Below are 13,976 nucleotides of genomic sequence, written 5' to 3'. Positions count from 1 at the left end.
GCAATAAGTATATCTCCATCCCATTAAGTAATTCAATACATGACATTAATTTGCATTTTTCAAGAAGAAACTCTTAGTCTGCTTTTTATTCTAAACTTTGCTTCTGGATACTGCCACCCATGAGTCATTGTGCAAGATTATTACTAAATATGTGTTTTCCAGTGGGGTAGGAGAGCTAAAATCATTGAGAAAATTCTAAGATTTTTCCTTGTTGGGGTCAAAATCAGCCTTTCATATATTTTTTAAAGGTTTTAGAGATCAGTTAACACATCATTATATTCAATGCCTTTTTGAAACTAATCCAATGCTCTTTTTAAAAAAAGAGAGAGTAAATTCTTAAAGGTAACCAAATTTTAGCTATTTCTCATAGTGCTCATCCTTAGACTTTTTTGGTTTTTCCTGCTTCTCTTCTCAGGATTGAAAGGCTCCCTCCAGAGGCTGCAGCTTGAGTATGTGGACGTAGTCTTTGCAAATCGACCGGACAGTAACACCCCCATGGAAGGTGAGTGAAGAAATTTAATAAAAATTGTACAGTTATTGATTCTAGCTTCACAATTTATTCTACTCACAGTAGGAAATAAAATACATTCCGACGGATTTGATTGAGTATGAAAAATAAAAACCTTTCCAGTCGATGTCTTTCAGCCTCAATATTTACTCCTTAAGCCAATGCTAAACATCCTACATCTTCATTACTTTTTAAAGCAGTTGCAGGCATTGGAATTGTGCCTCCTGTTGGGTACCGTGCTCACTTTTTCCAGGTTCATTTCACTTCTGTGATTCTATCAACTAAAACAATAAAATTAATTGGAAGGAGAGTTTATAACCCAGCCATCATTATTTTGGAGTGAGTCCGCTGAGGGTCTTCCTATTTTATAATGACCCTAAGTCTGATTAGTTTCCAATCTGTGGTAACAAGTGCTAAGTGGTACCATGAGCAGAGATTTTACAGGAGCCACTATTCAAAATGAGACTCTTCCAATTTGGTTTTTGATTCTAAAGGAGCTTCAACATTTTATTTCCTTTCTGTTATAACTGCTTGAAGACAATAATTTAAGCATTTTTCAGAACATTCTTAAAACCATGTTTTCTTCAATTTACATTAATTTATGGAATGGTTGAGAAAGAAGATTGTTTGGGAGGTAAATTACAAACAATATTTTAGTTAATTGAGGTTTGCAGTCATATGGATTATAACTTATCTGGGGTAAAGGAGAATAAAAACATTTGGGAAAAAGGAAAAGGAGAATGTTTTTGCTATTTGAGGTTTATGATATGACATAGATCTACAAATTTTCAAAGAATTAGAATAATCAACATAAAATTACACTGATGGTAAATCTGTCTTTGATGATTCAAAAGGTAGTTCAGGATCTTGTAATAAGCCTATAAAAGTTCTATAAAGATTTATTCTTGCTGTCGGGTTATAGAAGTTGTACAAGTTATAAATGATTGAAGTACATATGAATTTTCCTGTAGCTTGCATTTCTGACCAAAGCAATGTTATTTAAGTTATTTTCCTTGCCATTTGTCTCTTTTTCAACTACAGAGAAATGTTTAAAATACATATTTATGTATGTATAATTTTCTCCTAGAATTTTCTGCTTGCTTGATTCTGAGTAAATTAGAAGTTTACTATTATATAAGGCAATATTAGTGTTGGAAATTCATAATAAAAAAATTATCCATGGAAATGACATAAAGAAAATGGGTGTTCGATAAAGCAAATCATAAACACTTTTTAGTATAAGAAATGCTTATTGCAAGGATAATATAATGTCACTCTTTTCATATTAGAACAGAGTACTACAGCTATGTAGTGAGTAAAAGTTACAGATGAAATGCCATTTAGTGGGGACTGTGAAAGACTGAAATTGCTTCCCATTTTAAGTGCCTAGTGACTATTTTTTTTTCTTTGGAAAAGTGTCCTAGTGTTCTTTGCAATTACACCATATGCAGGATAGAAGAACAGCTGGAATTTTTCAGTCTTTTGTTTTTTTCCCATTTTGCCCATCCTACCCCTATCTTTAATCTTAGGGATATAATGTAGGAGTCTCTCAAACAGACAATTTTGTAATTTGCATGATGTACCTATAAAAGGAAGAAATTCTCGATTAAGAGCCAAACTATGCGATGCTGATATGATAATGGTGTCTGCTGTATGAACACTGATTATGCATTGAAATTTATTAGAAGGGTGCTTCCAATTGTTTAAAAAAAAAAAAAAGTAGAACTGTAGCATGGTCCAGCCTCTGCTGAAATCAGAGAACATTCCCATGTTCTCTGATTTCCTTATAGAAAATTCTGCATAGCAGAATAGGAAGCTATTTTATCATGAGCCATTGTCCAGATGCAGAAGTCTAATGAAGAGTGTCAAACAATAGAGAGGAACATGGCTCTGGGGCAGTCAGCCACCTTATGCTGCCATGTAGCCTATTCTGCCCCTCCCCCACTCCCACCCGCACCCCCACCAGGGGCAGATCCACTCCGAGCTGGCCCATCAGGCTCAGAGTTTTATTCCTCTGGGAGGACTTAGCAAGGACACACCACCACAGGCAATCGCTCACATAGGACTTGCTCCAGATTAAAATAGCTCCACTGTGATTTCTCCCTAGCTTTCAGAAAATGTGTATCCTCAGACTTCCTATACTATGTTCTATGGTGGGCCCAATGGAAGTGCCAGTTTGAGGCTAGTCTCTGGAAACTCATTCTCTACATTTCGTCTTTTCTACTTCACTGTAAGAGAGGAAAGCACTGATGTGGACGATAGAAGAAGAAATGGGAAATAAGAAGAATGTAAGAAATAGACAGGGATTGCAGGTGGCCTTGGGTACATTTGCTCCTCTAAGAATGAAAAAACAAAACAAAAAACAAAAACACAAACTACTGGTGTCCAAGCTATTTCTGGATTCCATGTTGTTATTAAGATTCATTTTTTTTCAGTGGTTTTGTAAGTCATATGTGTGTGAGAATGAAAGTTGTACACGTACAATGGGGCTACCTTAGGAGGGCTATTTGTTTCTAAAAACAACACAGAAAGTAAATGTTATGTATAATCAAAATTACCCTTGAAAATGCTATAGTAATTCTTTGTTAGTCAATGTTACTCTGTAGCCTTTAATTAGTTACTCAATTTCTTCACCAAATATAGTGGCAAAACCATCACTAGATTTCACAGAGCCACTTTTTTTTTTTTTGTAATTGCCAGAAAATTCTTAATATGATTCACATCCTTTTCTCATTTTAGCAACTCACATTGGCAACTTTGGGCTCAATCACATTCATTTCTAATATAAATGATGCAACAGTGGTTGCCAATTGCGTATTGCCAAATTTTCATGCATTAAATCTACATATATTGGCACTGTACTGTGTGTATATGCTGGGTGTCCTGTAGTCGACCCTTAGCATTTGTAGATCATTTTTACTGGTTTCAACCACTCCCTGACAACTCCGTGGAGGCACCACACAAGCTAACTTACAATTTTTCTGAGGCACCTATTTTAAACCCCTAATGAGATCTAATGAAAGAGCATAGCCCAGCTTTCTAAGACACATTTTAAACAACTTTGATTTAAATTTATTAAAATGCCAACCCCATTCATTTAATTTGCACCATGAAAGGATGTTAATTGGGAACATTTCTAAAATAGACCAGGATGAGTTTCATCCAGTTTTGACATATCATATAGCAACCCATTGAGCCAGAAAAAGATGAGCAGTAACACCTTCTTCATAACATCTTGGCATCATATATCCAATGAGTTGTTGCCTTCCCTTCTTCCTTAGAAAACCGATAGACAAAACGTGAGTCCTCTGAAAAGAATTCCAAACGTCCCATCACTGGAGAAAGGGGTGGCGCTTCATTTGCAATCTGCAACCCTACGGCACACAATTCAACATTTTAGAGCTCTGGGAAGATGTTCTGGACAGCAGAGGGGCACTTGTGTACTTTGTCCTCTGTCCTTCTTGTTTTTCTGGTTCACCTCGTAGTAAGTCATTTTTCTTTCACAGCATCTGCTATGCCATCTGTCTCTGCTACAATATCTGGCATCGGTGGCATGTTTTCCAATCCCAGAAAAAATCAGCCCATATTCTGTTTCTTACTTCTCATGCTGCTGTGTTCTTCCCTGTAGTCACTGACAGTTCCTCGTGCTCTGTGATATTAATATTCTTAATTCTCTCATTTCCATAAAACCCCTATGTGTATTTTAAAACCTCTTGCGCTCATTAGAAAGAGAAAGTTCACTCCAACGAGTCCTCCTGAATAGGGCTAGACTTGGAGCATGTGTGTGTCTGACGACCTGTACTAGGAGTTTTTTATTTGGTTTTCTGTCATTCCCAAGTGCCAGGCTCATTTCTCCATCTATTTGCTACGTGTTGCTTCAGGGAGGACGTGATCGAGCATGACGGTAGACAATGAAAGGAGGTTATAAACCTTGTACCACTTGTGAATAATAGAAGAAAGAGGGGACCCATTTTCGTTTATATAGCTTTTTAAAAATGAAGGTAGAAAGCCAATAATTTGTTGATCTGCAAATATGATGGGTTTTATATTAATTTAGCTTTCGATTTAAAAAAACAACAACACTTGGAGTTGAGCCTTCTAACTTTCATTTAGAGCTTTTTGCCAAACTAGTTAATCTCATAGACTCCTTGAGTCATGAGATATTATTCCTTTCCTAAGTACAGTTCAGTTTTTTTCCTGTTAGCAATTCAATGCAGACATAAAACAACCCAGATGTCTTATTTCAAATAAGAAAAACAAGATCAAAGTTGGTTTCACCTAATTCCATAATATCATCATGTCAAACAACCCATTCCATAAGTATTTACTTCTTTCTAAACCATCTTTTTTAGTGTCACCATATGTAATCAGCGATCTATGGATATTCAGGAATCTAGAGTATCCAATGACAGTACAGGAAATACAAGAAAGTGGCAAACGTTGCAGCATCTCAGTTTTTTTACATTTTTTTCACCTCTAGAACACTGGACCTAGATATTTAGCATCCAAAGTAAAGCTTCAGAACAAAACCTTAATGACCTAAAACCTAGAAATATCACCTAACCACAATGGATCATCCCTTCTGCATTTATATTTTATTATCCTTCCTGAAAGACACTCTCAATCTGTCCCCCCAAAAAAACCATAATAATAGCAGGAAGAAGTCTTCTGCAAATAGTCTATAACAGTGCTGTCCAATAGAAATATTATGCAAGCCACATATATATTTAAAATTTTCTTTTAGCTACATTTAAAAAGTAAAAAGAAACAGGTGATATTAATTGTAAAAATATGTATACTTTAATCCAATGTATAAAAAATTGTTTCAATATAAAAATTACTAATGAGACTTTTTACTTTCTTTTTTTCATATTAAGTCTTTGAAATCTGTAATATATTTCACACTTATAGCTTATCTTAATTTGGACCAGTCACATTTCAAGTGCTCAATAGCCACATGCGGTTAGTGGCCACTGTATTTGACCATACAAACTCTATTTCCAGTCTAACAGAGCACCAGACACAGAGTAGGTGCTCAATAAATATTTACTGGGTGGAAGGATAGCTAGAAGGATGGATGGATGGATGGATGGATGGATGGATGGATGGATGGATGGATAAGTGTTTGAGCAACTGACTGAATGAAGCTCTAAAGTCAAATAGTTCTAACCTAATTTTTCTCTACTTGAAAACTTATTTGGGTTTCCTGACGTCGTGAACATGCTGGTACTTACTCTGTTTCAGCATATTTCAGGGTGATGTTAAGAAGGATGGGACACTGGCAAACATCCCCAGGACACTCTTACACCCATGTATCCTCATCTGCAACAAGGGCAGCATCCAGATGCCGGATCTCTCCCTAGAAATCTGATTGATACTTAAATGAGTAGAAATGAATGGAGGGATGATTTCTTGGCAGTTCGTTGCCCCTGAGGATTATGATATCAAATTAAAATTATCTAACACATGTCATTTATGTCTCTGGCCAGGAGGTTCCTAAGAGCCTCTGGTATCCATCAGATCAATTTAACCTCCTGGCTTGAGAAGGCTGGGAGAGCTGAATTTTCAATAAATTAATTCGGAGAAAATGATTTTCATATTCAAGAAGAGAAGCCAAACCCTACCAAGCCTGATTTTATAAAATTGGAAAAAAGTGTTCCAATTTTATGAAATCAGTTTTATTTTCACTTAAGTGTGAATTTACCAAACATTTTACTGCTGCTTTAGACTTATGTTTTATCCTTCTTGGTTAGACCTTCCTTGGACACCCTATGTAAAATCTATCCTGCATACCTTCTATCCCTTGATGTTTTATCCTATACAGAACAGCAAGCTAGTCATGTCATAAAAGGAGAAATTAATTTCATCCATTCTAAGGAAAAACACAGGGGGGATGGTTGGGTTAACTTTGGGTTCTTTTAGTCTCCAGTGCAGCTTTTTAGAAAGAAACCATTTTTTTATTCATTGCGGGCCTCCTCATTGGGACAATATTTCTGCAAAGTGGACTAGAGAACATTAGATGGACACATCTTCTAATCCTGGCTTTGCACCCATTAGACTGTATAGCAGGGACAAGTTACTATCCTTGCTGAGACTCCATATTTTCACCTGAAAATGGAGGTAACATATAAAGAGACATCTGAATGCGTTAACAATGTAGGTTCACCACCTCACTCAGAGCTGAGGAAGCAAATATAAGCTACATTTCTAGAATGCCCCACATAATGTACCTACATATAAAACTCCTTTTTGTCTGGATCTCTACTCGGAGGTAACCATAGAAATCCAAGACCCTGAAATTATCACGTGACGAAAATCCAATGAAGGTGGCCAAGTATAGGGTCAACCAGGGTCTATGGTGAGGCCACGGAGGAATCAAGGTACAGAGCTGGCGAGGAAATCCTCTAGCCCATTATTTTCTCTTTGGAATTTTGTTCTAAAATCCTCCATTCCCTTTATATTAATGTCATCATAGATTCTCCAGGGTTAATCTATTCAGTTCAAAAGCGATCTTGAACCTGTGACATTATTTTCAAATGTGTATCTAGAAAAAAGCTCAGTAATAGGATTCGCTCATTCATTCAACTGATATTCATTGAATATCTACCATGTGCCAAGCACCAGGAGAAGCAGAAGTTAATAAATCAGGCAAACATCCTGCCCTTATAGAAACTGCGTTCTTGTGGGGGAGGTAGACAATAAATTGGTAAATCACATGAGATCGTGATACTAGTATAGAGAAAAAAATAAATCCTAGAAGGGGGATAGGACGTCTGCGGGGTAGAATTTACATAAGGTGTCCAAAGAAGATCTAACCGAGAAGGATATGGAGGGAGTACCTTGGCCTCCCCCGACATAGGAAGGGCAGGACTTTGGAGTCAGATAGATCCGAATTCAAATCATCTTCCTCTTTCTTACTAGCTTTGTGATCTTAGGCAAGTTAATCTCTTATCCTCCGTTTACTTGTCTGTAAAATGCAGGTGATAATATCTACTCTACGGGTTATTATGAGGATTATTTGAGACAATACATACAAAATGCTTAGAATGTTGCTTAGTACCTGGTAATTATTCAAAACGTTTAAGCTATCAATTTTTATTGTTATGGTTTGCATGGTCCTTTTGTAAATTCGCTGTGTGGGAAACGACCCTGATGCAATAGTAGCCTCCAAGTTCACTACCAGGTAATCCTAGAGGTCCCAGAACAGAAAGGCTCACACAGCAAATTAAGATGCATGAATCACATGGTTTGTTAAACCAATTAAAAAAAACATAGTGAGAATCGAGGGGGAAGAGATAGGCGGAATTAAATCAATTAGGGTAGAGTACAAGCAGGTAGAGGGACCCAACTACCCGAATTTTGGGGCAGGCAGTGTTCACACGATCTCTTCTTTCAGCTGCATTGGACTTCCCTCTGGTGGCCTGGTTATAATGGTCAGAGGTGAGGTTTGAGCAAGGAAGCACAGCAGACCGAAGGTGCCTGGGTTAATGGATCACTTGCTGTATTGGAAACCTCAGGGACAAATCCACCTGGCCATTAGCTGTACATCACTAGTTAACCTGATGCATAGCTGCAGACAAGAAATGAGGATTTCTTGTGCAGAGAATTTTTGAAGCCAGAATGGGGACACCCACGGGTGGCTGATTTAAGACCTCTTTTGAGTCCTCACGAGTTTCATGTATATTTAGTGTATCTCGAGTGTTTGGTGTTACTCATATGGATGCATTGTGAATATCATGTCTTTCCATCCTTCCCTCTCTATGCTCAGCACACACAGTCGCTGCTTTGTCTGTGGCTGCCATGACTCAAAGGTTACTAATCCACTTCGTTTTGCTAGACACACACTGTGAATTCTGCCAGTCTCACAAACTACTTGATTCTCTATCCCGTTTCATTTATCCTCACTATTTGTTTGTGTTCTTACTTTCTTGAGCAGAACTGAGTAATCTAAAGTAACACAGCAAAGACACATTACAGAGTTTACCACTCTGCCTCAGACTTGCAGTCTTCTAAGACCATTGAAAAAATTTTCCAGAGTTGACAGAGGGCCCCAAAGTTCTGAACATGGATCACTCTGATATGCATCTATCAGGAACAGAGCCCTGGTTAACAAATTATCTTTTTCCATCTGGGTTCCACAGAACAGGAGCTTTAGGAAAACTCCCTCTATTAGACATACTGAAAAGTTCAGATTGCCAAGACTGGAGAAAATACGTGATGGGCTAGCTTTAAAGAAAACTACATTCCACTTTGTAATCATCTGCTGCTGTGTTTTGTGCTTTCTTCGGAAGGCAAAGATTTCCAACCTTACTCCACAAAGTTTTGGTTGGAAGGGAGGATCCTTCCAACATGAGCACATAGAATAGAATATGCTTGTGTTCTATACAGTTTAGCTACATCCTCCATTCTCTTGCCCCCTTTTGTTTCCTTTCTTCACATCTTCAGTCATCAGTGAAGGCAGAAGATATTCAACCCCTATCATTAGTAAGATACAAAAGGAGAAACAACAGGATCATGTGTCTGGGGGCTTATTGGAACTTCTTACCCCAAATCTGTGGCCCTCACCAAGCTCAGAAAGGGTGGTTTTTGTTGTTGTTTATTTTTTCAAGTTGTTTTTAGTTCAGAAAAAAAGAAACAGAGAGAGAACGGAGATGGCTTCTGCTCACCCCCAGCTGTCAGGTGGAAACAGAGCTGCTTAGTATTCTGGGGCTGTGGGTTTGTGACTCATGTGAACTTCCTTCTGTGGGAGTTGTCATCTCCCTGAAAGATAGCTGGAGCTGTGACAAGATTTACCTCCGTATTCTGAGGGAATGTTGACTCAATCTCAGGGGAATTCATCTTTATAAATTCCTCATTATGCTGCAGCTGATCTGCAATGACATGGGTGCAACTCGAAGACTAACATTATCCAACTCGCTAGCCGGGACAGGTGGGGCTGTGGATTTTAGCAGCCTGTCACTTAGGAGCATCTCACACAAACTCGGGGTTTCCAAGCCTGCTGATTTCATGGGGTGAGCAGAGCCACCCACCTACGCCATCATTAACCTGGAATTCTCAGACAGTGGGGACGAACAAATACCCTTAAGTCTCTCTCTTGCCCTCTGTACAAAATGAAGTAACAAAAGAGTAAATGTTTTTGTTAAACCCCTCTTGTACATTTAATATGTGTAGTAAAAAAATAGGGGATCTGCCATCAGAGGGTGAGGATGTTAGTTTTAGGCATGTAAACTTGGTTGAGTTGCTCAGACTCTGTTGCTCTGTGTTTCATTTGGAAAATTGGAAGAATAAAAATATTACCTTCCCTAACTATTTCCAAGATTGGTATGAAGACATTAAGAGATAATATAAGTAAACATGTTTTATAAACTATAATGCCTTGTACACATATTTTGAGGTTGATATTGTTGTTACATATGTTTATAATTTGGGGAATAGATACGCATAATAAGATGTAATCATTAAAGTTTCAGCCAGGCACCAAGACACAATTTCATTTCTCTTTGAAATGAAATTTTAAAGAGAGGCACCCAATCTGCATTTGTATACTTGCAAAGGAAATGGGCAAGGGCTGGTTCCATTTCTCTTTCCTTCCCCAGCTTTTTATTTTGAAAAATTAAAACCTACAGAAAAGTTGAAAAAATAAACATATAATACTCTTCACCTAGATGTACCACCTAGTGCTGTATTTTGTCCCTATTTTGCTCTTTCTCGCTTTCTCATTGTAATATTTCACACACACTTTCCTGTCTCCCGAGAACAAGGCATTCTTCTATATACTCATAACATAATCATCACACCTGAGAATTCTAACATTAATACATACTATTATCTAGTATACGATCCATATTCAAATTTCCTGTAATGTCCTTTACAGGATTTACTTGAGGTTTTTGGGGGAGAAGGTGGCTCCATGATTTAATTAAGAATTCCACATTGCTTTTAGTTGTCATGGCCTTTGAATCTCCTTTAGTCTAAAACTGTTCCTTCACCTTTTTTGCTCTTTAATGACATGGACATTTTTTTTAAAATCCAAGCCAGTTGCTCTGGAGAAGCTCTCTCAGTCTGGATTTGTCTGATTGTTGTCTTGTGATTAGATTAAGAGTAAGCATTTCTGCAAGAAGACTACACAGGTGATGTTGGGTCCTTCTCAGTGTGTCCCTCAGAGGTTCCCATGGGGGTCACTGTGTCCCATTATTCGTCACCTTAAGGTTGATCACTTGGTTAAGGTGATGTCTGCCAGCCTTCTCCACCATGATGGTACCTCTTTGACTTGGTAATTAATGAATAACCTACAGTGTGATTCTTTGAGACCAGGTAAACAGCCTGCTGCCCCACAGCCCGGTTGTATCATCCAATGAGGATCCCTGCACATGTCCATTGTTCCAGTGGGGGTTGCAGCCCTTCACCCTCTGTGAGCGGGCATTCTTCTGTGGAGACGAGCTTTCCCTGTCTTCTCCCCCACCGCACTCTCAGTTCCCTGACTCTGGAGCTCCCTGACTTGCAAGAATATAAAGGTTGAGAGTGAGGAGGAGAGAAGATCTGGTGAGAAGGGTATATCTGGAGGAAACTGTGCTGTGAGCCCATCCACCCCAACAGTGGGAGAAGGCTGTCTCTTCGCTCCAGCCCTGGTTGTGGGTGGGGAGTTGGGAGGCTACTCATATTGCTCAAAATGTGACCTTCTCAGTTGGGGACTACAGTGGCTCAGGAGCTGACTCATGTCTGGCAGATCTAGGGGTAGAAAAGTGGGCTGGATCTCTACTTTAGTGGTACAGCCAGGAGAGTGCTTTTCTCCCTGGGGGTGACAGAGAGGGTGTCTGTGAATATTTCTTGGGTGGGGTCATCTTGGGTCCTGTCCTCTAGGAGAACAGCCTCTAGGAGGTCAGGGCTGGAGCTAAACACCCAAAGCCAGTAGGAAAAGGGACCAGAGAAGAAGCAGAAAGTAGAGGAATGGAGGAGACACCAGCACTGTCCCATGTCACCCCTTACTGCAGGCTTCTAGTCTAAACAGATCCAGGCTAGGAAAGGGAAAAGAATTTGAGTTTGGAATTTTGACCTGAGATCTATGGAAGCTGTTTATGATTGAAAATGATGTCAGGACGGTCTATTACCCAAGAGTAGACAGAAAAGCTGTAGGGCCAGCCTGAGTTTTCATCAGGGCCAAGGGACATTTGTTCCCAGTGAATGTAAAGAGCCAGTGGGAGCTTTAAAATTAAAGTTATGTTACGATTACATTATCATGTTCATGCTTGTTCCACATACTAGTTACATATCTTTAAATACCTAATTTTAAATCAATCTGACTTAACTTACACATTAAAAAAAGGAACTCTTCTATTAGTTTCAGAGCACAAATTTGCTTACTTTATAAGAAAATAACATTATGTCCAATATAACTAGAAGTTTAGGAAAAACTTGTGTGCTTAAGATTCAGGTCTCCACAAATTATAAAATACGGTGCTTGGCCACCTATAAAGGTCAAATATAAAACGGTCAAATATAAAATTTACATATTATATATAGATATCCTTCATACCTTATCACTACTCTTCCCCACAAACCCTCCCCAGGAATCTGAACACTTTTGAAAGTGTCACTTCTACTTTGGGGGGCAATTGCTTGTCAGTGTTCAAATACTGAAAAAAGGTTGTAAGCCAGAAAACCTCAACCTCTGCAGTTTGGAATTTATTCATCCTTTCTAAATGTATCCCTGTGTTAGGTTTTGCTTATTTGTTTTAAATTCTGAATGATGAACTTGTGTTGTGACTAGCTTCAATGAAGCCAATCATACAATATTAATGAGAATTAAAAGAGATACTTTTAGACAACTTTTTAAAACCTTACAAGTCAACCTAGAATTTACTTATACAAGAAAATTCTTTTCTTTTTTTTTTTTTTTTTAAGGGTAAGTGGATAGAAACAATGGGTACAGGGAAAGAGTAGAAGGCGGAATGGGGCGGTGGGGGGGAAGTTCAGTGTTTTCAATATTCTCCTTTACTTGGAGAGAAAAAAAGTGTTGTGTCATTAGCACAGAAACTGGAAGTATATTTGGTAATGGAACAAACTTAATTACCACCTATAAATGAGTGCTTTTATCTAATAAGACAAGTGAAAAAAACAAACTGACTTAAGAACTCACACAAAACTTAACAGAACACGAAAAAAGGAGATATGGAGACCAAAAAGAAAAAATTGGTAGGTACAAAAGGATGAAATTTATTTCTTCCATACATTTCCCCTACTCCCTTCCCAAACACAGGTCAAATCTTGCAGACTCCTTTCTCAAAAAAACTACGGAATGCATTTTACACGTTATCTTATAGCACTTAGGCTCAGAGAAGAACATGGTATAGTAAAACTACTCAGGTCTAAATCCTGGCTCCTTCATTTATTTATATCAACTAATATTTATTGAGTGCTCATTATACTAGTCATTATTCTTGTTACTTAGAGAACAAAATAGACAAAGATCCCCACTCTTGTGGGACACATTAGTTCTAGCAGGAGAGGTAGGGAATAGACAGTACAACTATAAGAAATTAAATTATATAGAATATTAGAAGGTTGGGGGTTACAGCAAAAAGAAAATGTAGAGGAGGGCATGAGGATGGAAATGCTGGGGGAGTCGGGAGTGTCCTCTGAGAAGGTGAGATCTGAGCAAAGACTAGAAGGAGTGCAGTGAGCACAAGGAAGACAGGGAGGCCGTTTCTGGCTGTAGAAACTGTGCAGAGGCCCTGAGATGGGAGCAGCCTGTTGTGTTTGAGGAACATCAAGGACATTAATGCGGCTGCAGACAGTAAGGAAGGAAGAGTATAGGAGATGGGTGTAGAGAGAATACAGGGGCCACATCTTTTGGCACCGTCTGAATTTTGGACAAAGAAGTGACACGATTCACTTTACCCTGTTTCCCCAAAAATAAGACCTAGCTGGATAATCAGCTCTAATGCGTCTTTGGTAGCAAAAATTAATATAAGACCCAGTTTATATTATATTATGTTATATTTATTATATTATACTATATATATTTTACTATAAGACCGGGTCTTATTTTACTATAAATTATTTTACTATTGTTTTACTTATTTTACTATTTTACTATTTTATAGTAAAATAAGACCCGGTCTTATATTAATTTTTGCTCCAAAAGATGCATTAGAGCTGATTGTCTGGCTAGGTCTTATTTTTGGGGAAACACGGTGCATTTCTAAAGGATCCCTCTGGCTTAGAATTAGAATAAATTATAAAGGGGCAAATGCAAGAGCAGGGAGACATGTTAAGAAATAATTGTAACAATCTAGGTGAGAGAAGATGATGGCTCAGATGAGAGTGTTAGCTGTGGAAGTGTAAAAGTGGATCCGTTTGGATAAATATTAACAGTACAGCCAGTGAAAGTTCCCGATGAGTTGGATGTGGGTGTAATGGAAAGAGAAGTGAAGACTGACTCCAAGGAATTAGGCTTGAGTCACCAGAA

General features: G+C 38.2%; 1 protein-coding gene across 4 annotated transcripts in view; it reads left to right on the top strand.

Annotated features, from left to right (window-relative positions):
- KCNAB1 (potassium voltage-gated channel subfamily A regulatory beta subunit 1) overlaps nt 1-13,976 on the top strand; it is a 361,917-nt gene that overhangs the window by 302,988 nt on the left and 44,953 nt on the right. For all 4 annotated transcript variants that reach the window (XM_033123839.1, XM_033123831.1, XM_033123849.1 and 1 more), the window contains one exon: nt 416-502. In XM_033123839.1, the coding sequence (XP_032979730.1) occupies nt 416-502 (87 nt within the window). The remainder of the gene's footprint in view (nt 1-415; nt 503-13,976) is intronic.

The sequence above is a fragment of the Rhinolophus ferrumequinum genome, chromosome 2 (genome assembly GCF_004115265.2).
Source record: "Rhinolophus ferrumequinum isolate MPI-CBG mRhiFer1 chromosome 2, mRhiFer1_v1.p, whole genome shotgun sequence".
Lineage (NCBI taxonomy): Eukaryota > Metazoa > Chordata > Mammalia > Chiroptera > Rhinolophidae > Rhinolophus > Rhinolophus ferrumequinum.
The sequence above is the reverse complement of the archived record's forward strand: the minus strand, read 5'-3'. Positions and strand labels throughout refer to the sequence as shown.